A 26681-nucleotide genomic window follows, 5' to 3' on the forward strand; every position below is an offset into this window, starting at 1 on the left:
CTATATGGCTACCTACACAATCAGGGCAGTGTGACAGGGGCTGTTAGCAGCTACACACTGAGCCCTTTGGAACCAGCCCCCTGGTCACGTAGAACAGCCAGGGCACGGGTGTAGTTAGGGGAGGAGGGACTGAGGTAGTTGGGTTTGGAAGGGTCGAGGGAATCACTTACACTGGTAAGGAGCCTGGTGAGGTAACTAGCTCAGTAGGGCTGACAGGAAGGCAGCAGCATAAAAGGCTGGGCCAGGGAGCAGGAGCGAGGCTCTACATAACTGCTGCTGTGCTGCGATGCACCTGGAGCATAAAGAGTAATAAAGACACTTGGGGCAGGTAGCCGGGTGCACTGTACGTGCTGCTTAATTCACACACAGAGGACCTGCCAGCCAGGGGCGCCAGGAGCTGATGGGGGAGCCCATCCACAACCAGATATTTCCAAATGAACATCCCCACCATTGTCGGCAGGACATTTTGTGCTCTAAATTGTTGGTGACAACACATTTTTATGTCTCTTCAGATACCAAAAATGATGTTGTACGTTAACCTGTTTACCAATGAATTTTCCCATGAAATAATGCAGTAAGGTTGGATAAGAAATCCCAATAATTATCCATAATTTCAGTGCAAAATAGGAAAGAAACACAAGTATTTCTTAAGGAAATTTTTGGAAAAATTAGCTGTTTTCAGCTTAACTGTTCCCTGTGTGAAAAACTGAGAATAACACAGAGCTTCACCAGCTCATGCCACCTAGAAATGAACAGACAGGATGAAAAGCCAAATGAATCCATCACAGGGTAATTTTAGGGTGTTTATTTTGAAATAACCGAGGTAAGCAGAGGGCGCTGTGCCGTGAATTGAATATTTTGAATAAATCTTCAAAATTGAACTATACTGAAAATGTTCATACTGCATCAAGGTGGAAAAAAAAAAGTGGTTGTAGCCATGCCCTGGGATGTGCCTCCCTCGCACTCTGCTCAGCGATCCCGTAAAGTGATTAGGATACATTTGCTGGAACAACTTTATTTTCTATGTGCTCTAAATCTCACATGAGCAGGTCCCATTCACCCAGCCTGGCCCCTCGCTCATACAGCTCACCCCCTTCCCCTGGCCCAGCTACCAAATCCCCTCCCCCCAGCTCTCCCCACTCCCCACCCTCCCCCCATTGTGCTGGGACCATCTCCCCCCACAGGCTGAGGCTGCAGTGCAGAGCGGCCCGTACAGCAGGGCCCCGGCGCTCTCACCCCTGCCCCCGCGGTGCCCCCTGTGGCCTCGCTCACTGGCCCCGTTGCACTCACTGGGCGCTCACTCTCCCCCGCCAGTCTTCCTCATGTCAGCTGTGCTCTTCCCCTCCTGCCGCTGAAGCTACCTCCCTCCCTGACATTGCACCACCCTAGCCTGCCCTGCCTAGCCCCCACAGCTCAGCAGGCAGCTCCCCCCACCCGCTTCTCTGCCTCTCTCCCCCACAAGTGACAGGTCTGGTGCTGGGAACTGAGGGGCAGGTGGTGGGGGGGCAGGTGATGCCCTTTAGATCCTCCCCCGGGAACAGGCCTGGGGGCTGCTCAGCGCTGGGAGGGGACAGTCTCTGCCGCGGGTGTTGCTGTCAGGGACAGAGATTCCCTCCGGCCTGGGCTGGGGCCGGGCAGATGATCAGGGGAGCCGCGTTTTTAACCCCAGCAGTGAGACCAGGATGGAAATAAGGGTGAAGCATCCCGGAGAAGGTGTCGGTGAAAGTGAAGAGCCAGGACCTGTCAGTGACATTGTAAAATGAGACCTCACCCGCCTCATAGTCCAGGAAAATCCCCACCCGGCTGGGCCTGACACTCACGGGGAGGAGAGTTGGGGAGGAGGTGAGGGCCTCGTATTCCCCATCCCTCAGCCACACGGCCCAGTATCCATCCTCAGGTGAGAGTGTGACATTCCCCTTCCTGCTCACAGATTCCCTACAAACCCCCAGGTACCAGTGAGTCTTGTCTCCCACCTGCACCTCCCAGTAACGCCTCCCGCCCGGGAACCCCTCAGCACCAAGCACACAGACATAATAATCAAATCTCTCAGGGTTTTTGGGCAGATCCTGGCGTGTGTCTCCGTGTCTCACACATTTCCGATCCTCAGACAGGACGAGTTCGGGATTTGCCGTGTCTGGATCCAGAGTCACGTCCACTGGGGAGAGAGTCACAGAGTCAGGGCCGGGGCAGGGGCTGGTCAGGGGGATCAAAGGGAAATGAACCTGCATCCCCATTAATCGCTGGGGGGTGGGGGTTGTTTCCCGTTAAGGGGAGTCAGGGCCCCTCTGACCCTGGGAGCGAACTTGAGGGGAAGGAGAGCAGGAGTGGGGGAGGGGAGGAGTGGGAAGGTGTCAGCGGGGGAGGGCAGCCCATGGACAGGGGAGGGGACAGGCTGATGCTGGGAGAGGCAGAGGAGGGGCAGAGGGTAGGGGCAGTGGGGGGAAGGGAAGGAGCAGGCACAAGGAGCACAGAGGGGGGTGCAGGGAGGAGCAGGTCCCAGGGGCACAGGGAAGCAAGGGAAGGGAGGGCACTAGGGAGCAGAGGGGTGTGAGGCAATGGGGGACTCCAGGGAGCAGGGGAATGAGGAGAGGGGTGGGCTCTAGAGGGCAGAGGGGAGTGATGAGTGCCAGGAGCAGGGGGGAGGGAACAGGCAGGCACCAGGATCACAGAGTGAGGCATGAGCCCGGGAGCAGCGGGGGTGTCTAGGGCAGGGGTGATCACCGGAGGGCAGAGCGAGGTCTGGGGCAGGTGCCAGGGGGTGAGGGGAGGGACTTGTGCAATGGCATGATCGAGGGGGGATCATCAGGGGGTGGAAGGGCAAGGGAAAAGGTGGGTGCCAGTGTTTTCTCCCCAGGCTGAAGAGCGCTGAGGGGACCTCATAGGGGAAGCAGTTCAGTGTCACAGGCAGGGGGGGTGATCAGGGCTAATGTGGGAAGTGTCTACAAGTGCTGGGTGTGTCCTTGGCTGTGGGACGTGCGGAGCTGTGGGGTGGCAGTGCCAGCGTGGAAGGAGCCTGGATCCAGAGTGTCTGGGAGCCGCGGAGATGGGGCAGGTTGGGAGCAGGGAGTAAGATGAGGAGCTCCAGGCTAGCAGAGCCCATTCACCATCTTGCAGGCACTGGCTGTGGGGGTCACCACCTGGGAGGAGGTAGATCTGGAGCCGTGTCCTGCTTTCCATGGTTGGTACCTGGGGCAGCCCCAGGGCAGGAGCCTGCAGGGGCTGGGTGTTTTCCCGTGGTGGGCTGGGCAGACAGTGCCGGGGTGAGGGGACAGGCGGGGTATGTGGAGAAGGCAGATGTCCTGGTTTTTTGGACCTCAGAGGAGGCGACCCTATCAGGCTCCCCAGTGGTGTTTGTGTGACTCTCCTGCCTCCTCCTGCCCCAGCTCTGTGTGGTAAGATACCCCGGAGTGCAGGGAGCCCTGGGCCAGTGGTGCTGCAATGTGTGTGCATGGCCCTTGGGCTCTCTGACTCCTCCTGGAGCTGCCCCAGACTCTCCCAGCATGCACCAGTGCACACACAGCCAGGCAGCATGCTAGGAGCACACACACACACACACACACACACAGCTCAGCCACAGCTGTCAGACAGAAAAGGTGCCATGTGGGCACAGTTTGCTTTAACTGGGTCAGGGGAGTGTCACAAGCTGGTTATAAAAACCCGTCTGCTCTTGCAATGGGGACAGGGCCTTCATTGCCCCAAACCCATGAAGACACAGAACAGCTCCTGTCTGGGCGTGTTATGTTAGCAGCAATTTACCAAAGCCCGGTCTGAGCATGCAAATCCTGGGAAGAGAGAGCTGGGCAGTTCAGTGCAAGTTACGGCCAGGTGAGAATGTCCGTCCTGCAGAACCCAGCTGCCGCCCTGGACAGCTGACAGCAGGGTCAATATTTCCTCACCAATCAGCCCTTATCCAAACGGGGCATGTCCCTGCCCTGCAATAAACCTGGTGTCGTCTGCCCCTTTCCATCTGCCCCAGTGACATTGCTGCTTCTAGCCTATTGAATGTCATAGGAAAATGCTTTGTGCAGGGAAAGGAGCAGAGATCCCCCAGGGGAGGAGGGGTCTCACCCTGGATAAAATATCAACGGGATGTACAGTACCTGCGTAGAGCTGGGCGATTCTCCACCCTGCAACCAAGCACAGACAGAGGGGTGAGAACGCCCCGAACACAGACATGCTGAGCAGGAGACAATGTCAGACAAGGGTGATACTGGGGGGAATGGAACTTACTGAGCTCAGCCTGGAGTTTCTCTAAAAGAAAACAAAGAGAAACGCATCAATATCACATTATCTCACCAGGGGAAGCGAGTCAAAAAGACCTTAAAGCAGGGAAATTAAAATTCTTAGACAGCCTGGAGGCTACGTCAGCAAACAAATACCAGCACCTGATGGGCTACAAAGGCATCAGCAAGGGAAGAAATACAGTAACCCCGTCCAGCCACCCGGCCAGGTGCAAGAGGGTGTTAGAGCCAAACAGGGATCCCTAAGCACATGGAAAATATTAACCCTGTGAGCCAGGAGAAAGGTGCGTGCAGTGCAGCAGGTGACGTGTGTGATGGGAATTAAGAAGCTAGAATGGAATTAGCAGAGTGAACAGCCTGAGAGATAAACCAAATACCAGGGAATCATTTCAGTCCATCAGAATCTATCTGCAGACAGGTCTCTGGTTCAGCAGGGGATAAAGGGAGCAATTGGGGTGGATAAGGACAACGCTGAGAGACTAACTGATTTCATTGCATCAGTTTTTACCACAGAGGGTGCAGAGGAGAGACCAGCCCTGGAGCGGTTTTTTCAGGAAATAAAGATCAGGGGTTGAGATGTGACGAGGAGATATTGGAACAAACTGATCAATGAAAGAGCCAGCAGCCACCAAGAGCAGAGGAGATCTCTCCCTAACATCTGCTGGGAGAGCAATGCAGCAGAGCACAGACAATCCAGAAGGTTTTGGAGAGTGTTGTGGACAACTCCCAGGTGCAAGTGCTGGAGGAACCTACTAGGGGCCTTGCCCCTCTTGACCTGCTGCTCACAAACAGGGAAGATTTGGCAGGGGAAGCAGAAGTGGGTGGTAACCTGGGCAGCAGTGACCATGAGATGGTCGAGTTCAGGATCCTGACAAAAGGAAGAAAGGAGAACAGCAGGATACGGACCCTGGACCTCAGAAAAGCAGAGTTTGACTCTCTCAGATGTGCAGGATCCCCTGGGAGCCAAATATGAGGGGGATAGGAGTCCAGGAGAGCTGGCTGTATTTTAAAGAAACCTTATTGAGGGTGCAGGAAACCATCCCGATGTGCAGAAAAAATAGCGATGTGCAGATTGAAAAAATAGCAAATATGGCAGATCACCAGCTTGGCTTAACAAAGAAGTCTTCTGTGAACCCCAACACAAAAAGGAAGCTTACAAGAAGTGGAAGCTTGGTCAGATGACTAGAGAGGAGTATAAAAATACTGCTTGAGCATGCAGGAGTGAAATCAGGGAGGCGGAAGCACAATTCGAGTTGCAGCTAGAAAGGGACATGAAGGGTAACAAGAAGCGTTTCTACAGATATGTTAGTAACAAGAAGCAGGTCAGGGAATGTGCGGCCTCTTACAGAATGGGGGAGGCAACATAGTGAGAGATGATATGGAAAAAGCTGAAGTACTCAATGCTTTATTTGCCTCTGTCTTCACAGACAAGGTCAGCTCCCAGACTACTGCACAGGGCAGAACAGAACGGGGAGGAGGTGAGCAACCCTCAGTGCTGAAAGAACAGGTTCAGGACTATTTGGAAAGGCTGGACATGCACAAGTCCATGGGGCTGGATGCAATGCAACCGAGGATGCTGAGGGAGCTGGCTGATGTGGTTGCAGATTGGGGGGGTCCTCGATGTTTGGAAAAAGGCAAATATAGTGCCCATCTTCAAAAAAGGGAAGGAGGAGGATCTGGGGAATTACAGACTGGTCAGCTTAACCTCAGTCCCCAGAAAAATCATAGAGCAGGTCCTCAAGTAATCCATTTTGAGGCACTTGGAAGAGAGGAAGATGATCAGGAACAGTCAGCATGGATTCACCAAGGGCAAGTCATGTCTCAGTAACCTGATTCCTTCTATGATAAGATGACTTGCTCTGTGGATGTGGGGAAAGCAGTGGATGTCATATACCTGGATTTTAGCAAAGTTTTGATACGGTCTTCCACTATATTCTTATTGGCAAGTTAAAGAAGTATGGGTTGGCTAAATGGACAATAAGATGGATAGAAAGCTGGCTAGATCATTGGGCTCAACGGTTAGTGATCAATGGTTCCATGTCTAGTTCACAGCCACTATCGAGCAGAGTGCCCCAGGGGTCAGTGCTGGGGCTGGTTTTGTTCAATATCTTCATTAATGAGCAGGAGGATGGGGTGGATTGCACCCTCAGCAAGTTTGCAGATGACACTACACTGAGGGAAGTGATAGATACGCTGGAGGACAAGGATAGGATGCAGAGTGACCTAGACGAATTAGAAATCTGATGAGATTCAACAAGGACAAGTGCAGAGTCCTGTACTTAGGATAGAAGAATCCCATGCACTACTACAGACGGGGGACCGACTGGCTGGGCAGCAGTTCTACAGAAAAGGACCTGGGGATTACCGTGGACAGGAAGCTGGATATGAGTCAAAAGTGTGTCCTTATTGCCAAGAAAGTTAATGGCATATTGGGCTGCATTAGGAGGAGCATTGCCAGCAGTTTGAGGGAAGTGATTATTCCCCTCTATTCGGCTCTGGTGAGGCCTCATTTGGAGTATTGTGTCCAGTTTTGGGCCCCCCACTATAGAAAAGATGTGGACAAATTGGAAAAAGTCCAGTGGGGGGCAAGAAAACTGATTAGGGGGCTGAAGCACATGACTTATGAGGAGAGACTGAGGGAACTAGGCTTGTTTAGTCTTCAGAAGAGAAGAGTGAGGGGGGATTTGATAGCAGCCTTTAACTACCTGACGGGGGGTTTCAAGGAGGATGGAGCTAGGCTGTTCTCAGTGGTGGCAGATGACAGAACTAGGAGCAATGGTCTCAAGTTGCAGTGGGGGAGGTCTAGGTTGGATATTAGAAAAAGCTTTTTCACTAGGAGGGTGGTGAGGAACTGGAATGGGTTACCTAGGGAGGTGGTGGAATCTCCGTCCTTAGAGGTATTTAAGGCCCGGCTTGACAAAGCTCTGGCTGGGATGATTTAGCTGGCGTTGGTCCTGCTTTGTGCAGGGGGTTGGAGTAGATGAACCTCCTGAGATTTCTTCCAATGCTCATCTTCTAGATTCTATGAGATCCCTGCCAGATTACAAAGCTCAGGAGCTGGCAAATGAGGTCAGAGCGATATGACAGAGCTGCTAACAATAATATGCCTCTCATTAAAATCAGCTGCTGTTCTGGAGACTCGGAGGTTTGGAGCTAGTTTTACAATTAGGTAGGAGAGATCCTGAGAATTACAGCCCAGTGAGCCTTACGTCAGTACGTGCTGAACTGGCTGAACCAATAACTATAATAGAAATCTAAAGCAGCTCTATGCTAATGATAGGATAAAGTCTGACTAGCAGAGCTGGAAAGGAAACCTGTGTCCCACAAATTTATTAAATTGCTTTGAGCAGGTCAGTTAAATAATGCACAGAGGAGAACTCAATGGTATAATTTACATGGACTTTCAAAAAGCCTTTAACAAAGTTCTTCATAAAAGATTATTAAGGAAACTAAGTTATCATGGGGGTGAGAGGCAAAGCAGAGCCTTGAATCAGAAAGCAACTAAAACACAGAAATCAGATTAGGAATAAATGGTACATTTTCATATGGAAAAAGGTTAGCAGTGGGGTCCCGCAGCGTTGGCTATTAGCACTGCTGCTGGTTAGAATATTTATCAGTGACTTGGAAAAAGGGATAAGATGAGAGGTGGCAAAATTTGCAGATGACATATAATTATTTAGGCCAGACAAGTCCAGAGAAGACAGAATTATTTCAGAGGGACCAAGCCTGGCTAACATGGCGACTGATGAAATTCAGTGTTGATCAGTGTACGGGAAGGCACATTGCAGGAACAATTAGAGCTATTCAGGCAGGTTATAGAGCTCGAAATTAACTGTAACTACTAAGGAAAAAGACCCAGGCATCACTGTACACAGCTCCATGAAGATCTCTGCTCAATGTGCAGTAATGTTTTAAAGAATGAAGAGTTAGGATGCAGCAGAAGGAACAGGATAGAAAAAGTTTCTTACACACTCCCTCACTTGGGCACCGTGTGCAGTGCTGGTCACACCTTCTCCAAACAGATAACACAGAGATGGACAATAACAATGATTAGAGACTGAAGACAAGTTCATAGAACGAGTGATTTTAAAGGTGGGACGGTTTAATTTAGATGGGAGATTTGACAGAGAAACACAAAATAGTGAATGAGAGAGAGAAATTGGCTTCTAAGACCTTTCTTCTTTCCTAAGACAAGAACAAGAGGACACTCATACTGAAAAGCAGCAAATTTCAAAGTATAAGAGGAAATGCTGTTTATATAGGATGCACAATTAACCTGTGGAACAACTTGCCACAAGATAGCTTTGAGCCCAAGAGCTTAGCAGGAGTAAAACGAAAGGACGTTTACATGGATAATGAGAACATACAGATTTATACTGGGTAGGATGAAAATAAAACAGACAAGCAAAGAAAAAAATCCCATATGGAGAAAGGATTCAGAAAGGTGCAGACATTGATATGGAAATGTGACTATCCAGAGTTATCACCGCTCTCAAAAACACAGGCATTCTGGATGGGAGAGACGCCCACTGCTGCTTCAGAGCACAAGGCAAACGCTAATTGACAGGGGTCAGGAGGGAACTTTCCCTGGGGGCAGGTCAGTCCATCATTGGCCACTAGGGTTTCTTGCACCTTCTCCTGAAGCAGCCAGTGCTGGGATGGCCACTGTCAGAGGCAGGATCCCAGACCAGATGGGCCCGGGTCGGATTTGCTCAGGCAGCTCCTGTGTTCTTAAAAGCTTCAGTTTTAGAGTTGGATACAGCACGACACTTGCACACATTGAACAGGGCTGGATTGACTCATGGGCCTAAAGTCCAGCATGTGCTTAACTACCCTGCTGAACCGGGGCCTTAGTGAATCCATATTAAAAACCTGTTTAAATAATTATCCCCAAATCAAACAAGCTTCTTTAAAGATAAAGCTCTTATGAAAATCAACTGTTATTATTGGCTGAGGGAAGGGGGGGCCCCACTCCCAACTCTATGGCATTTCTGTCTGTCTGTCTGTGTGTAATGTGATAACACGTCCCATCTGCTCCAAAGCTTCAGGGCATGTTTTAGGCACCAGTGGGCAGAGCCTTCCTGATTTTGGTGAAAAATGGAAAACTTTAAAGCCTGATTTGCACTAAAATCTCAGGACACAGGGTGAGGCAGTGACCTCAGGGTTAGGATTAGGGTCAGGATGAGGGCACAGGGTCCCCCATCCCACTCCAGCCATCCCCCAGGCAGGTTTCTCATCCCCAGTCCAGCCAGACCCCTCCCCTCCAGACCCCAGCCCCACTCAGAACCCGACTGATTTGGGTGAAAATCAGAAAATGGAAAAGCCAGATTTTACTGGAAATAGATTTTCCTATTTTCACCCATGTCGATATGGATCTACCCAGAGTGGGGGTGGGACCTCGCCCCAGGGGGGCTGAGGGCGTGTCCTGGGGGTGCAGCTCTGCCTACATGAGTAACAAACTGGGTGCCCCGCCCTGTATCACAGCTGTGCCCAGAGGCCAGGCCAGGCCAGTGCTGGGCTCTGCACACATGTGGAGCAGTCACCAGTCCCTGCCCCGAAGAGCTGCCAGTCTAACCAGACACGACAGGCCCAGGGCGGGGGAAGGGGCAGGACACACAAGCAGAGTGAGCAGAGCGATGGTGCAAATGGCACGTCCCTGCCACCCTTTAACAATCACCCTGCGCTGGGCAGGGGGAGGGGATGAGCTACACGGAAAGGGACGGGGAGGGGAGCAGGATGGGGTGGGGGAGGTTGGGCTGACAGGACTGGGTGTGAGGGGTCGGAGCCGGCAGCCAATCAGCACAGAGAGAAGATGGGCGAGTGACACTGTGACAAGCAGCGTGATGACATCATCAGCCACCACGTCCCTGCCACCTTCTGCCTGCCAGGGGCACCCCGGGGGTGTGAAGTGCTGCAGCAGCTCCCAGCATGGGCACGTCGCTGGGACACGGTCGCAGAGTGACCCCAAACCTGCTCCCTCCCCCGCTGTGTGGGAGCAATAAACCCCCTGGGTTCAGTGCGTGGGGCTGGGCAGGCCCGGCCATGGCGGGGGGCCAAGGGGCAATTGCCCAGGGGCCGGCAATTTAAAAGGGCCGAGGCAGAGGGATCGATATAATGGGCCACGGGTGAAGCTTCCCCTTGGGGAGGCTCGTTCCCTGGCCTGCCTCTTCTGCCCGCGGACCTGCCCTCACTCCACCTGCCCTGCCCCAGGCCCCGTCCTCTGTCCTCGTCCCTTCCCTCTTGGCCTGCTCGCCCCCACGTCCCTTTCTTTCCCACCCACTCGGCGAGTCTCCACCCTGCTGCTCCTTTCTCACAAGGTCCCTGTCCCTCTTCCCTCCTCCCGCCCCCTCCCCTCTTGGCCCCCTCTTCTCTTCCATAGCCCCCTTCTCCACTCAGCCGCCCTGCCACACATCCCTCCTCCGCACTCACTCCCTCCCCCCACCATCAACTTGTGACACATCCCACTGAACCAAGGGACCGACCGTACCTGTCTCTGCCAGATGCTCCGCTGCAAGTCAATGACAGGAGAGGGGTGTTACAAGGGAGAAGATTTAACTTCAATTAGTGCAAACTCACAGAGTCATTTTTCTGCTGGTAGAGGCTAGAGCACACACAGGGCTCTGCCCAGCTATTCCCGCTGCCAGCGTTATACTGGGGACACAGCGCTGAGTGCAGTTAAATCGCTGAGTAAATGGCTGTCTCCTGTCCCTATTGGCTGAGTGAAGGGAGGCCCCACACTGAACTCGATAGCGTTTCTGTCTGTCTGTCTGTCTGTAATGGGATAACTTCTGAAAACTGCATTCATCAACTCCAGTGTTTCAGGTGTCACTGGGCAGAGCCCTCCAGATTTAGATGAAAACTGGAGAACTGTAAAATCCTGATTGCTGCTAATATCACGGTTTCATCCTTCAGGATATGAAGTGAGGCCATGACCTCAGGGTTAGGGCTAGTGTTTAAGGTGAGGGTGAGGTCATAAGTGATGTTAAAGGCGGCTTTAATCCCTGCCCCCTCCCGCTGCATCCTCCTGATCCTGGGTGCTCCAGGTTCCAAAGCAGCCCCCGCTGTAACCCAGGGCTTGTCTGCAGAGGAAGGTTACACCAGCGTAAGGTAAGGTGGGAATTTAAACTGCTCTGGTCACACCGGTATAACACCCCAGGGCAGCGCTCTTATTCCCTAGTAGGAGTGAGGTTTTCTGCCTTAGCTTGTGCCGTTAGTTACAGCAGCTTTGGGTGCCTGTGGGCAGCAGCACGGCCCAGGATCTCGGCAGCTCTGTGCGCTGTGGATCCATCCTGACACATCCTTCTTGTTCCCAGTCCCATCTCCACACACCCCACAACAGGGCTTGTGAGTGGGTCCTCAGAGGCACCTGCAGCTGTTCTCTGCACTGCCTGCGCTGGAGGAATCCTCACTCCGCTGGATCGAAGCCCTTTGAAGGCCTTTTACGCTGCTCTGGTTCTTCTACCGAACACAGTGGGGGTGGGGTGGGGAGAAAATCCCACCCTCCATTTATTAAAATGTGTCCAGCCCTTATGGGTGCGAAGGTGGCACTGAGCAAGTGACCTGGGTGTAACCAGTGCACCAGCCCCCTGAGATCTGCCTGAGTCTACAGACAGCGCTGTTTGCTGCTCACAGACATCACAGTGGGGCTGGGATGCTGGCACTAAAGGCTGATTGATGGCAATTTAATTGCCACCATTTGGAATTATCTCACTGCTGATCATTTTAGCAGAAACACCCAGCTCATGTGCTTCTCCTTCCCTGCTGGATGCAAGGGCAGGTACGGGGGAGGGGCCAGGGCAGTGGGGCAATGACCCAGACACTGACTCTTCTCACTTCCAGCTCAGATTGCAGAGTCTCTTGGGCAGTAGCTTTCAACCTTTTTTCATTTGTGAACCCCTAAAAAATGTCAAATGGTGGTGAGGACCCCTCTGGAAACGTTAGACATAGTCTGTGAACCTCCAGTGATGTATGGACCACAGGTAGAAAACCACTGCTCTAATGGGAGAAAAGTATGAGAGGTGAGATACCCCCCATCGTATTTATGGGGATCACCATTACATCAGTTACTGTAACTGGCCCAGACACTGACCTTTCTCACTCTTTAGTTCCAATCGCAGCGTCTCTAGAGGGAGAAAAGGGCGAAAGGTGAGATTTCATTATGTCTTGTTTATGGTGAAGTTCCTGTTATTGTTTAATGCAGCTGGGCTGTCTTTATGAAATAGAGAAACAAATAGAGGGACACATGGAGAGACACATATGGGTAGATCTGTGACACGTCCCTACCACCAGTTAACAATCACACTGCGCTGTGTAGGGGGAGGGACGAGCTACTTGGAAAGGGAGGAGGAGGGGTACAGGACGGGGGTGGGGGAGGTTGGGGTGACAGGACTGGGTGTGAGGGGGTCGGAGCCGGCAGCCAATCAGCACAGAGAGAAGATGGGCGAGTGACACTGTGACAAGCAGTGTGATGACATCATCAGCCACTGTGTCCCTGCCACCTTCTGCCTGCCAGGGGAACCCCGGGGGTGTGAAGTGCTAGAGCAGCTCCCAGCAGGGGCACGTCGCTGGGACATGGTCGTAGAGTGACCCCAAACCTGCTCCCTCCCCCCCTGTGTGGGAGCAATAAATCCCCTGGGTTCAGTGCGTGGGGCTGGGCAGGCCCGGCAATGGCGGGGGGCAAAGGGGCAATTGCCCAGGGGCCGGTAATTTAAAAGGTCCAAGACAGAGGGATGGATATCATGGGGAATGGTAGAAGCTTCCCTTTGGGAAGGCTCATTCCCCGGCCTGCCTCTTCTGCTCATGGACCTGCCCTCACTCCACCCCCGCCTGCCCCCGGCCCCGCCCTCTGTCTTTGTCCCTTCCCTCTTGGCCTGATCGTCCCCATGTCCCTCCCTCCCCCACCCAGTCGGCAAGCCTCCGCCCTGCCGCTTGCTTCTCGCCACGTCCCTCTCCCTCCCCCTCCCCTCTTGGACCCCCTCTTCTCTTCCACAGCCCCCTTCCCCACTCAGCCCCCTCCCGCCATCAACTTGTGACAAAGTCTGAGATTCCCCCTCCACATCCCACTGAACCAAGGGACTGACCGTACCTTTCTCTGCACGATGCTCCGCTGCAAGTCAATGACAGGAGAGGGGTGTTACAAGGGAGAAGATTTAACTTCAATTAGTGCAAACTCACAGGAGTCATTTTTCGGCTGGTAGAAGCTAGAACACACACAGGGCTCTGCCCAGCTATTCCCGCTGCCAGCGTTACACTGGGGACACAGCGCCTAGTGCAGTTAAAACACTGAGTAAATGGCTGTCTCCTGTCCCTATCGGCTAAGTGAAGGGAGGCCCCACACTGAACTTCATGGCGTTTCTGTCTGTCTGTCTGTCTGGAATGGGATAACTTCTGAAAACTGCATCCATCAACTCCAGTGTTTCAGGGCATGTTCCAGGCATCACTGGGCAGAGCCCTCCTGATTTGGGTGACAACTGGAGAACTGTAAAAGCCTGGGACTGCCGCTAACAGTCACAGTTTCATCCCTCAGGATACGAGGTGAGGCCGTGACCTCAGGGTTAGTGTTTAAGGTGAGGGTGATGTTAGAGTTAGGGTTTGCAGGCCCAACTCCCCATTCCAATCAGCCCCCATGCTGGACTTTTGCCTCCTCTTCAGCCATCCCCAGCCCGCTGGGCTCCGCACCCTTGTATTCCAGCCAGGCCCCTCGCCTGCCCACTCTGGGCAGAGCCCCATTGATTTGGGTGAAAAGCAGAAAAGCCTGATTTTAGTGGAAATTAGTTTTTTCCTGTTTTCTGCTTTTCAGAAAAATCAGTAGGGTTATGGCCAGTGTGTGTGTGGGGGGGAAGGACCCATTAAAATGTCAGGGGAGGGTTTGAGGAGCTCACGTGGATGCACCACTGGGCCTATGTAAGCAATGAAGTGAGCAACCCTCCAGTTAAAGAATTGCCACGTAGTTGTGCTCTGGGATCTAAACTCTCAGGCTGAGATTCTGTGCTAGGAACCCGCAGCCCAGGGGCATGTGAGGGCGAAGGAGGCATTAACCCACCTCCCCCTGCATCCTCCTGATCCTGGGTGCTCTGGGTGCCAAAGCAGCCCCCACTGTAACCCAGGACTTGTCTTACCAACGTAAAGTAAGGTGGGAATTTAAACCGCTCTGGTCACACCAGTATAACGCCCCATGTCAACGCTCTTATTCCCTAGTAGGAGTGAGTTTTTCTGCTTATGTCAAATGGTGGGGCAGACCCCTTTGGAAATCTTAGACATAGTCTGCAGCCCTCCACGGATTTGTGGACCACAGGTAGAAAACCACTGCTCTAGTGGGAGAAAAGGATGAGAGGTGATATACCCCCCTTCATATTTATGGGGATCACCATTACATCAGTTAATGTAACTGGCCCAGACACTGACCTTTCTCACTCTCCAGTTCCAATCGCAGCGTCTCTGGATGGAGAAAAGGGTGAGAGGTGAGATTTCATTCTGTCATGTTTATGGTGAAGTTCCTGTTATTGTTTAATGCAGCTGGGCTGTCGTTACGAAATAGAGAAACAAATAGACGGACACATGGAGAGACACAGATGGGTCCCTGAAGAGGTCCCTACACTCCCATCCTAGGCCAGCTCCTGGTCATGGGGATGGTACCTGCCCCCTGGTCCCAGTGACACACAGGAACAGCTCCCTGTAAGGCCAGGCTAGTTGGGAGGTGCCCAGCTAAGAATGCGGGGGAGGTGCCTTTCTTTAGCTGGGTGCTCAGCTCAGCATGAGCTAGGGGGTGTGGATGGACTCTGCAGGCGTCACCTCTAAGCTCAGCTCTTTCCCACATGGAGCTCGTCCACTGGGTGTGTCAGCCCTGGGATACAAACACTGCAGGAAATGGAGGTAGCGTCACATCTGACAGTCACTTCTGAGCACAGCCTGAGCTAGACCATCTGTGCCCCAGTGTGAGCAGCGTCTCAGGGCAGCCGTGCAAATCCGGAGTGTGTGTGTTTTGTTACAGCACTCCTAGCCAGACCGCACAGCCGTGCAGCTCGGGCAGAGAATTCCCTACAAGGCCAGTGAAACAAGACAGTGACAGTTAATTGGTCTGATTTGTTGGTGTATGGAAATGAGCCCAGCATAGCTCTCTCTGGGCACATAGACACATTTTACACACAACTCGAAATTAGATAATCCCTGTCTCCTAATGATGGGCTCAGTGCGCATCCTGTATCCATTCAAACCACAGATTAACCAGTTCAAATCTGGTGCTGACAGTGTGGGAATGTGACAGTTCTAAACATACAACATCCAGTTCCAACTTTCACGTCCATCTTGACTGGAAAATCATTTTACAGACATTTCCCTTCCCAGTTCTTCCTACAGTTGCAAATATCTACATAAAGTTCACAGCACTTCAGAGAAGAAAAACCCTTTGGGTGGGACTTTGAAAGGGGCCTTAGGGGTTTACACACAGGTTCTCATTAATTTAAACAAAATCTGAGTATTCAGACCACTTAGGCAGCTTTGAAAACCCCAGCTCCCTATAAACACAGAGATCACTGAAGGCCGATTTCTGCCCTTTGCGACCAGAGAAAAAAACCCCAGCTGAGCACTTACACTGCAGTAGAGAGTTCATTGCCCTGTTCCTGTAGCAGGATCTCAAGCTGGGCAAATTTTAGTGTAGATTAAATAATGTAAGCCAGGTCTGAGTTTCTCAGTGGCACTCTCCCTGCTCAGCAGCTGAAAGGGGGGCACTTTATTGGCATGGGCTTTGTATCTGCATGAGTACAATTAAGTATTTAGCATAATTTACCTAGGTGCGGAGCATAATGGGAAATGGTTGCAGGGCTGGTTTTGGGCTACAAACCACTTTTGTGTTAACTGCTGGGGTAATGAAATGTGTCCTTCAGTTGTATGAACAGATGTCAGCAAAACTGTGCTTAGTCTGTTATGATAGAATCTGCACCCTAAACTAACAGAGCTCCACAAGGGTGGCAGACAGATGTTTCCCCCCCTGGAAACAAGGTGGGTGGAGCAGTTTCCTATTGGGATTGTAGGGGCCCTGGTAAAGGGTTGCCCCCAGGGATGGAGTGATTCTCTCTCTCCCCCATTGTTACAAGGTAGATTTAATGGCTCGTCTTGGAGTCTTTTGTTTCTTGAAAGCAGGGACATTGTCTGTATGTCAGCAGGTTTACCCATGAGCTGAAATCACTAAGAGCTGAACCAGTAGAGGACCTGGGAAACCTTGCCTGACAACTAACAGAGCTGAGTGAGCACCAGGCAACTCTGGTGAGAGGCTGGCACAGTTGGTGCCAGCCTGATGCGGTTGGCAGAGAGGCTGGCACAGTCGGTGCCGGTGCGGTCGGTGTCGAGGCTGGCCCAGTTGGTGCCAGCCTGGGGCGTTCAGGGTCAGCGGAGAGGCTGGCACCGTCCCGGGTCAGCGATTGGCAGAGGGGTCGGCACAGTCGGTGCCAGCCCAGTGCAGTCAGCGGGAGACAGGTGCGGTTGGAGCCAGCGGTCGGTGGGAAACAGGCATGGTGGCTGCCAGTGGTCGGGGACTCAGCGAGGCCTGAAGATGGTAGGAGACAGCAGCAGAGGGGGCCTGGTCAAGCCCATGTCAGACAGGAGAGGCATAGGGGGTGGAGCCACCCCCAAGAGGTGGACATTGCGACCATGCTGGTCAGTACAGGGGGAAGAAGGAAGGGAGAGGCGAAAGACATGCTCTGTACTCTGGGCGGGGTTTGGTTCATTGAGTTCATGAACTCTGTTTGTACTGTTCCACAAACCAGTGCTGTGTTACCTCTCTTTTGCTATTAAAAGGTTTTTTTCTACACTAAGACTCTGTGCTTGCGAGAGGGGAAGTATTGCCCTTTGGGGGCACCCAGGGAATAGTGTGTAATTTCCCAGGTGACCGGGTGGGGGCTTGAGCCAGTTTGGTGTTGTATCATTGACAGGGATCCCTAGATATAGAACCCAGCCCTTGCTGCTGCTGACTCAGTCTGGCAGAAGGATTACAATAAGGTAGATATTAACCTTTGCATTTACACAGCCACTATTTTGCCCACCCACAGCTCCTACTTCCCTGGACGGGGAAAAGAGGGGACTCATGCACAGACTGGGGGGCAGAATTGGGCCCTAAGAAGACACTCCTCTCCTCCTACTTTGCTTTCTGGTTTTCCTGCAAGCAGCCCAGTTACACGTGTCGGAGCTCCAAGCCCAGCTCACTGAGCCTCACGTTTGTGTTTCAGCTGGAGCAGGGCTGACCCCACGGAATAGCTCAGAGTCACATTCCAGTGGGTGCCTTGGTGAGAGCCGAAGGGGTGAAACCACTTGACGCTTCTTGGTTCAAATGTGAAGTCATAATTTATTCAGCTCCCCCTTCACCCTCAGCCCATCTCCCACTGCCTGAAACTCCTCTGGACACTAAAAAAAGCCCCTTAAGCCCTGTCTCTCGGCTTTTGGTTTTGGTTTTAAATCTCTGTCTGTCTGTCTCTCCCTCTCACCAAGTCCCCGGCCCCCGTTACTTTACCTTTCACTCTGTGTTGCCTCCAGATGTAGTAATTGGCCAGGGCAATGAGAACAGCCAGGAGAGCCAGGATCACCCCCAGAGCCACCATCCAGGGACTGACCCTCGGGAAAAACAGCTCTGCAAGAGAAAGTGTCATTGACTAGTTGGAAGCAAACACGTGCAGAATGATGGCAGGACACGTGACAGTGATGACACGGACAGTTAAAAGAATCTCACAGGGAAATACACAGTGAGATGTGGCTCCTTTGTGCTTTATTATTAAGCCAATGAAAGTCCAAGCTTTAGTCTTTTTATTGACTGGTTAACTCATGGGAGGAGGCGTGTTGGGGACAGGGAGGGGGCAGGGTGGAGCTCTGCTATGCTGCATCCATCTTCATCCTCTCCTGGTCTATGTCCAAGCTAGCTGTCATTCCCTCACTTCCCTAGACTGCTCTGGCTGACCCCAAGGCTGCAGCCAGTGCAGACTGGCCCTCCCTAAAGCAGCGGGCACAGCTCACCCCACCTTGCTTTACGCTGGCTCGTCTGGGGTGTAAATGTACCTCGCACTAGGCTGCTGCGCACTCACTGGCTGTGTGGACCCTGCTTCTGGGCACTGAAAGTTCCCTGCTGCACTTTGATCTGTTCCCATTTCAAAGCTGGGTAGAGCAAAGCGCACCACGGAATTGTTAGCGCAGGTAGCAAGGTCCACACAGACAGATGGTGCCTGGCAGGCCAGTGAGAGGTAGATTTACACCCAGACGAGCCAACGTAAAGCAAGGTGGGATGAGCTGTGCAGGCACAGCTGAGCTGAGGCAGATTTACCCCCAGCTTCCCATGAACTAACTGTTCCTGTAGACAAACCCTGATTCTGCTCACATGCTGCAGAGCCTAGCTCTTGCCCACGAACAGGACCTCGAAAACCCCAATTCCAACCCCCATTCCTAAACTGACAGCTTGCAATTCCAGCATAGTCCTCACTGCACTGCAGGGACAAAGGAGAATTCCCTCCTCCTCCCCACAGAGAAGAGATGATCACTGGATACGGAGCTGCTCTGAGAATCTGGCCAATGGCAGCCCAGCCTGCAAAGTCCTAAACACCCTCAGCTCCTACTGCAGTCACAGAGCATTGAGGCTGCTCAGGATTTACAAGAAGCACTCGGCAGTTGAAGGTTCAGGCCAATAATGAGAAGATACAATTTTAAATACCCTCCACCAATGTCTGCACCATCTCAGTCTAGCCACGTGCAGCTTGGACGGGCACTGACCTGCTATGGAAATCTCTGACTGTCTCTCCTGGTTGAGTCGGGGGTTCCTGACACAGCAGGACACTTTCCGGTTGGACTCCTCTGTTAGAACAATGGCAGCCTCTGTCTGAAACAGGCCATTGGCCTCTTGGGATATTTTTTCAGAGACTGATGGTAAGAGCTGCCCCTGGAGATCTCTCCACAGCACCTCGGGCTCTGGGTACCATCCAGACGATCGACACACAACCCGGATCCCTCCATCCTGATGTTCTTCCACTGAGATGGCAGGAGCAGAGCCCAAACCTACAGAAGAAATGAATGGACTTATGATGACCCTACAGTGCCCAGTAATGAGACAAATGTTTTTCCAGTATTATGAAAAGCCGTTTCCTATTAAACTAACAACTGAATGTGAGCCCCGGGTGTGGTTGATTAGTTAAACTGGCCAGATTCCTATTTGACATGCAGTAAAATTAATGTTAATGTCAGGGCTGTTTGTAGGGCCACAGATAGATAAATTGAATTGAATTTATTGTACAAATGAATTTTTTTACTAAATCAATAACATACACTCATTCATTCATAAAATCACGCTAATTGATTCATTGATTAAACTGTGCTGTGCACGTATTAAGAGATGCTTGGTAGAGCTGCTTTCATTGGTTCGTTGAGAAAGCCTTTCCTGTGTTGGATTAGTTTCCACTGACAAAGCCTTCTTCAAGTCAGTTGCTTCTTGTCTCTCCACAGTTTAAGTTTTGTCCTTCCACTTTTTCAGTCACTTGTGCTTTTATTATTAGCACTGATAGAAACTGTCCGTATAGAAATTTTCCTAATCAAGTAGCTCATTCCTTCATAGCCATTGGAAGTTGCTTTTAGAGTCTCTGTTCTTTAATATTGTGTATCTATTCCTTGCTATTGTAACTAAAGTAACTCCTTTTAATAACTTGTCCTATTACATTTGTAACCAGTCCAATGGGACTCCATATTGTAAATTGTAACTCCATCTTGAATAAAGTACTCGATTTTACATTCTTCATAAAACTCCGTCTAGGTGTATACTGTGTAATGTCATTTAGATGGGTGAATGAAGGGAGTATGTGATGGGATCAGTCTCCAATGCCAGCCTGTCCTGATGATGAAATGCAAGTACCACCTTAATGGCTGAAGAATGCAGACAGATCCCTTAAATAGCAAAGAGGATCCACTCCAGAGACAAAAGAATAAAGTCTAATCAAGACAAGAGGAAAGTCATGTCTGCAATTGATCTGGCCAGCTTCAAACACCAGCTACGATCTCCAGCAATGAACAGGACTGGGAACTATACCTGATGAACTGCAGAACATTTGGTGTCTGTGTGTGTGTGTGTGTGTGTAGGTACTAGATAATAGCTATTAACATAATTGTGTTTTCTCATAATAAATGTGGCATATTGGCTTGTCCCCTAAAAAGGTCTTGTGTATTTCTATACATGTAACATGTTTTATGCACAAACTTGCTCCAGTTTAGTTAAAATGGTTTAGTTAAACCAGTGCAAACCGCTACATGGACACTCTTTAATCAAGAAGAAATCAACTCAAACTAAACTAATACAAACCATTTCCAAATCATTTAAGAGTGTCCACATAGGGTTTTGCACTACTTCATTGAAACCAGTGTGTGTGTATGTGTAGACAAGCCTTAAATTAATTCACCACCAAAACACTTTGTTACTGGGGAGGTCAGGTTGCATTGGCAGTGCCTCCTACCTTTTGTGATATAGCCAGAGCAGAAAGCAGTAGGGGAGTGATTTTTATATTACATATTAAGGGTCTGGTGAATTGTACTGTAAATGCCGTTCCAATTTTTCTCATCCTGTGGTTTCCATTGTCCCTAGAAATCTTTAATCTAACTCTGAGCATTGTGATATAGTGAGGGCAGAGGCCAGTAGGAGAGTACACCTATTTGCAAACCAGGTAGCGCCCGCCCACTGCTCAAGGCCCCTCCCCCAGCCTAAGGGGAGGAGCCACTGGACCCAGAATGCAACTGAATGCTTGGGACAACTAACACACACACACAAAAAAACCAGGAAGGGGCATGAGGGTCACAGGTTTAAACTAAGGGAACCAGAAAGGGACACCGAGCAGAGAGCCTCAGACAGCATCCACTGCTCCCGGAAGGCATCAAAGGAGCCAGCGGATGCCGCCCAGAAGAACTCTGCCCGGATACGAGAGTGAACAAGGGAATGGAAGTAGGATCCACAGTCGCGGGGCACCCCCTGCCAACCTCCTCTCCCTGGTCTCGTAGATAGATGGAAGGGAGGTATGTAAGCCTCAGAATGCTCAGGGCTCTGTTCCCTGCAGATCAGCTGAGAGTCGTTAGGGGGCAATTAGGAGCAGCTGAGGCCAATTAAGGACCAACCAGGTGCTTCATAAAAACCCTCTGCCCCAAACAGACCGGTCGGAGGAGTAGGAGTGCCATGCTGCATTGTGTGTAAGAGTGCTCCGTTGTGTGGAGGAACACACTGGATGCAGAGTTCTGTGGAGGAGCAAACAGGAGGAAGGTACCAGGCTCAAGAAGACAGAAGGACAGAAGGAGGGGGAAAATTAGCCCAGGGGAAGAGCTTGCAGTTGGGAACACGGTGCCAGCAGCACATAGCTGCTTCCCATAGAGCCCCTGGGCTGGGACCCGGAGGAGAGAGTGGGCCAGGGTCCCTACCCCCTCCTCAGGGAAGATGGGGTGACTGGAGATGTCCTGGCCCACTACGAGCAGCAAGAGTGTGAGACCCACTAGGGAGGAGCCGGCCATTTGCCACACCTTCCAGAGTGCAGAAGTTGGCAACAGAAAATTGGACTCCTCCGAAAGCCAGGAAACACACCCACCAAATGCAGACGTTCGATAAGAAGGAAATGCAGGGTTAAGGTAATGCCTCCCACACCAGACCATGCTGTGCAGAGAAGGACTTTAGCTGTTTGGAAATTTCACACAGATGTTCCTCCACGGAGCAGTAGAGAAGGGACATGTGTCTGGAGTCTTCCCAGCTCAGGATTCTTTTTTTTAAACTTTATTTGTATTGTTTTTATGTAAACACACAATGAACAAAACATACAGGTATTAATAATGCAAAAACATGCACTAGATGGAAGTAGCAGATAAATATAAAAACACAACATTAATTATTTGCAAAACCTGGTTCGATGCAGTCTGACCCCACTTCCATACACACACACACACACACACACAGAGCCTCATGTGAGCTGGGTTTGGGGGCGAGGGGGCTTGTACCTCAGGATCTGAACCCTTCTTCTTGCCCCCATGTGTGACAGGATGAGGAGAAGCCCTGCCCACTGCACATGCATCTGTACAATGGGGATAATGATGTAAAGTTGTCTGAGATCTACTAAAGGAAAAGCACTATACAAAAGTTGGGTCTTTTGATTATTACCTAGGCACAGTCGTGTGGCAACTGCAAACCCAGGTGAGAACTACAACTGCCTAAATGCCCACTAACTCCTACCACAAACATTTCCCTTGCTGTTTTAAAAATTAGAAAATTCACTGACAAATCCTTGGTTAGTGCAGAGTTCACGCTGCCTGGTGATGTTATCTTCTGCCCTTCCAGAGCGCTGAGATCAGCAAAACACAGACCCCTGAAAACCAGGAAATCCGCAGTGAAGGTAAACACCTCAACAACCTTAACTCTGCCCCCTAGGAGCTGGCAATAACCACTGGGAATTGGCTGCATGCACTAAAGCTGCATTCGCGGGATTCAGTGTAGCTGTAATAATCAGTGGAGGGATTATTTGGAGCACACAGGCAGAGCTGTCCCTGTGACATGCAGACACGTGCAGGTGTACCGGGAGGGATCAATCGTGCCTCATTTCAGCGCACAGTTGTGCAGGTTGTGTCAGTAGCAGGGCACAGACTTCTTGCCATGGGGATTGTCAGCAGCCTGGTGTCAGATATGGTTAGTGTGAGGCCAGTAAAGGCACCGTCCCAGAAGGAATCCTCAGGGCGATGGGGTGGGAATATTTTACAAGCCAGGGGTGGTTTGCATGGAGCAGGCTCAGTGTTTGAGTGTAGACCAAGTGTTCGCTGCACCTGACCTGAACCTCATGGCATGGCTGGTTACAGAACTAGCTGCACCTCTGCCCCCTTTCTGCTCTCTCTGGCAGCATCTTCAGGGGTCCAGCCTCCTGCCTCTGCCCTGTCCTGGGAGTGGGGGATTCCTCAGTTTTCCCACTCGTAGTCCAGGCTCTGGGCTAAGCATCCTGCATATCAACCACTGTTACCCTATGGGTGTCAGACATGAGCCGTGATCAATCCCAGCTGGTGACATCAGTGTAGGGGGATCAGCCATTGTTCTGCCCCAGGTGTGCACAAAAACAGTTGTGATAAGCACATGTTAATGTCACGTGACTGTTTAGGTTAAAAATTTAGTCACCCAGAAACACAGCACAAGTTGAAATACAGATACATCAAACATAGCAATAACTTTCAATACAAATATGACACACACACATAAACAATATCATCATACTTAGCAAACTATAACCTTTCTTATGGTATCTGACATGGCCTATCTCATGAATCATTGTAATTTTGAAATACTGCTGTTAAATAATATCACAAATTGTCCCCCTAGTTCAGTCAACGTCACAGCCTGGATTTCAGAGACCTTAGAAAAATTGGCTTTTAAATAGTAAACTAAAATGAACCTCACTCAGAGCAGAGCTAGTGTCCCACCATAACGAGAACAATTGTGCATCTCATCATGAACCCTCTGACTCCACTTATTACCCTATTTAACACATTAAAACATCAGCAGAAGTTACTGACCTGCCACCTGCAGTTCCAATAAAGCTTCTTCATAAGAGACACCAGACTGAAAATAACACTTGTACTGCCCAGCGTCTGAGAGCCGGATATTGCGTATTCTCAGGGAAACTCTCCCATTGGTGATGTCATCTTTCAAGAGCTCAGTTCTTCTTCGATATTCTGGCATCTGCTCCTCATACTGATCCTGCCCATCACGGTACAGGTGCACGACTGCAAAGAACTGGGATCGGAACCATCTCAGCTCCATGCTCTCAGCACTCATCCTGGGGGAGAGGTGGCAGGGCAGGATGGCCTCCCCGCCTAGGGAGGCGGTGATTGGATGGTCAGGTCCTGTCACTGTGAACTGTGCTGTGAAATGTGCAATGATAAATGGAAATTAAGTCATTGAGGGGCTGGGGGTGGCATGAATTCAGCAGCAAGACTCGCAGTAAGAGAGCGCCCTGCGTTAGAAGTGAGCACCACGTACCCATGCAGTGCCCCAGACATGTCTGTGAGTGCAGAGAGTCACAGGCTTGGGGTAACTGCACCTCTGACCCCATCCTTAATCTGCTCAAGAATTGTCCCCTCAGGCCTCCAGCCTCACCTCTCTCTGGGCAGGGACCCACGTCCTTCTCCCACCACACAGGGGTTCTAGGAATGCAGCCCCCCTGCAAGTCACTGTGGTTTTCCCAGCAGGCCTGACCAAAGACCGGCACCTGCGCTTTGCTTTCTCTCCCAGGGCTATGAACTGTGTGTACCAGCAGTTACCAGTAACCAAACAGCTCTTCCACAGCAGAGAACATTAAAGGACAAAAGCCTGACAGAGGAGATGTACCATAAACCAATCAAATGGCTGAACGCATGTTATGTTTGTACCAAAGGATTCTCATCTGGCACATGGGACTCTCTGATAGGTTCCAAAGTCTTTCAAACCTTTCTCTAAGGCAGTGGGCCACACACGTTTGGGGTTGCGCCCCTCCCTTAACTGGTCTGTGCCCCCAGGAGCTGCATACAGGAGCTGGGGCTGGGAGTGGGGCTAAAGCTGCAGTCGGGGCTGGGAACCAGGGCCTGTGCTGGGGCTGGGGCCAGGGTGGAGGCTGGAGCTGCAGCCACAGGGACCGAGGCCAAGAATGAGACCGCAGGGCCCAAGGCTGTGAACAGGGCTGGGACCCTGGCCGTGGCTGGGAGCTGGGGCTGGCCAGGAGCAGGGCCCAGGACCTGGGCACAGGCCTCAGCCAGGAGTGGGGCTCAGGTGTGGACATGGCCAAGAGTGGGGCGCAGGGGCTGGGGCCACAGCTTGGGCAGGGCTGGAGCGGAGGTGGGAGCAGAGCTGGGCTGGGTGGCGCTCCCCCGCCCCTGAAGATTCCTCCATGCCTGCTTAGCGGGGCACATCCCACAGTTTGGGGACCTCTGCTCCAAGGCTTTGTCCTCTTGGTTACCAGCTCATGGCACTTTGCAGCCCAAGATCTCAGGCCTCTGGTCAGTTCAAATCCAGATTTTATACCAAAAATCTTTGTTCTCTTGGGCTTCTGGGATCTGGTCAAACCCAATTGATGCAATTCTCTGAAGGGTGGAACTTCTCTGGAGCTGTTATCTGTCCCAGAAGTAATTCCACCCCATGGTTTGTAAATCCTGAAGGAGATTGGGTAACCCTCCCCCATGGCATTGATTACAATCCCAAACCCACAGAGCTACATATCACATGTACAGATACACTGAGAAAAATAAACAGAACATGCATGAAGTGAATTCAATAGTCTGCAAAATACCCCATGTGGCTGCAGAATCTGTCACCCAGAGCTCACAGGTGAATGTCAGACACTGTCCCTGTTATCTCTGAATAGGGCTTGAAACGTTTCATAGGCACCCTGGGGATAATGATACTGGGGGCCTGGTTCTCTGATACCCCAAGGCCTTTTTGTGCTGCTCCAGCACAGGGGCCTCCTCACCCCAGCAGGGATGGTGTAAAGACTTGCAAGGGGTAATGATATGAAAACAGATCATCATCATCACTGGGGTTCAGGACTCGTTCGTGGCTGCAGAGTCTGATTTGGGACGTGCGTGGTCTGGCAGTGCGGTGTGTGGGGAAATTGGGAAATGTCCTTTAAATAGTTTGTGAGCCCTGCCGTGGCGCTCGCTGGGTTCTGTGTTTTAGAAGCTGCCAGGACCCAGCCAGAGCCGTAGGATGGTGTCGTGTCCAGGCCTGACAACGTTGTGTGTAGCTAGTAACCATGGTTCCTGGGGACCCAGCTGTGCCCTGTGGTGTCTCCACGTGGCCGGTTGCTGTGTAAAGAGCAAAGCCACAGCAGGCGGGTGGAGCAGAGGCGGGTTATCAGACCAGGCCGTGACGCGAGAGGGACGGTGATGACCAGCAATAGCAACGGGCAGCAAACCCAGCGAGGGGCCGGAGCTCCTACCTGACGCCAGCCTGTGAGCCTGCAGAGCGAGGCAGAGAGCGAGGTAGCCGGGCAGAGCGGAGCTCACTGTGCAGCCGGGGGAGAACGAGGGAACCTTCCCCCTCATCGCAGCTTGGCCTGGGGAAGAGGAGAAATAACAAACCAGACGGCGAGTGAGTGTGACGCAGGGACAGGGACACGGGCAGTGGGGAGGAGGGAACAAGCCTCACTGCTGCCGAACACACACCGGCAGGGAAGGGATTTCCCCCATCGGCCTCGTCTGCCCTGGCTCGGAGCTGGTTCGATGTCGCTGTGGCTAAAACCCCAGAGCTGCCGGCAGCCGTTCCACACCACGCGCACACCATGGCTGGCACCTGTGGGGCTGTCAGCTCTGCTTAGACTGTGACAATCTCTCCAGGGCAGGGATGGTCTCCCACTATTGGGGTATCCTGTGCCCAGCATGATGGAGCCCCCATCCATGTAGGCGCTACCGTAACACAAATTAATAAATAAATGAGAAAGAGAT

The 26681-nt window shown here is 51.6% G+C and overlaps 1 protein-coding gene across 1 annotated transcript; it reads right to left on the reverse strand.

Annotated features, from left to right (window-relative positions):
• Positions 1-1595: 1595 nt before the first annotated feature.
• On the reverse strand, positions 1596-26320 carry LOC137144531 (butyrophilin subfamily 2 member A1-like). The gene is made up of 10 exons (XM_067534900.1): positions 26177-26320; positions 23781-24128; positions 18987-19268; positions 17743-17859; positions 14646-14678; positions 12331-12363; positions 10729-10749; positions 4231-4251; positions 4101-4127; positions 1596-2155 (listed from the first exon to the last, which is right to left on the reverse strand). Exons 1-10 carry the CDS (start codon positions 26280-26282, stop codon positions 1596-1598), a joined length of 1548 nt encoding a protein of 515 aa, XP_067391001.1. The 5' UTR covers positions 26283-26320.
• Positions 26321-26681: the final 361 nt, after the last annotated feature.

This window comes from Emydura macquarii, unplaced genomic scaffold (assembly GCF_026122565.2).
Source record: "Emydura macquarii macquarii isolate MOO-44397 ecotype Brisbane River unplaced genomic scaffold, CSIRO-AGI_Emac_v2 contig_3470, whole genome shotgun sequence".
Classification (NCBI taxonomy): domain Eukaryota; kingdom Metazoa; phylum Chordata; order Testudines; family Chelidae; genus Emydura; species Emydura macquarii.

What these genes read in the sequence shown, in the direction of transcription:
- LOC137144531 (XM_067534900.1), bottom strand. Translation starts at nt 26,282, where the DNA reads ATGAGGGGGAAGGTTCCCTCGTTCTCCCCCGGCTGCACAGTGAGCTCC. An exon ending in GTCAGAGATTTCCATAGCAG is followed by an intron (nt 17,860 to 18,986) that starts GTCAGTGCCCGT and finishes TTTCTCTTGCAG; the next exon opens with AGCTGTTTTTCCCGAGGGTC. An exon ending in GGAACTGGAGAGTGAGAAAG is followed by an intron (nt 12,364 to 14,645) that starts GTCAGTGTCTGG and finishes TTCTCCCTCTAG; the next exon opens with AGACGCTGCGATTGGAACTA.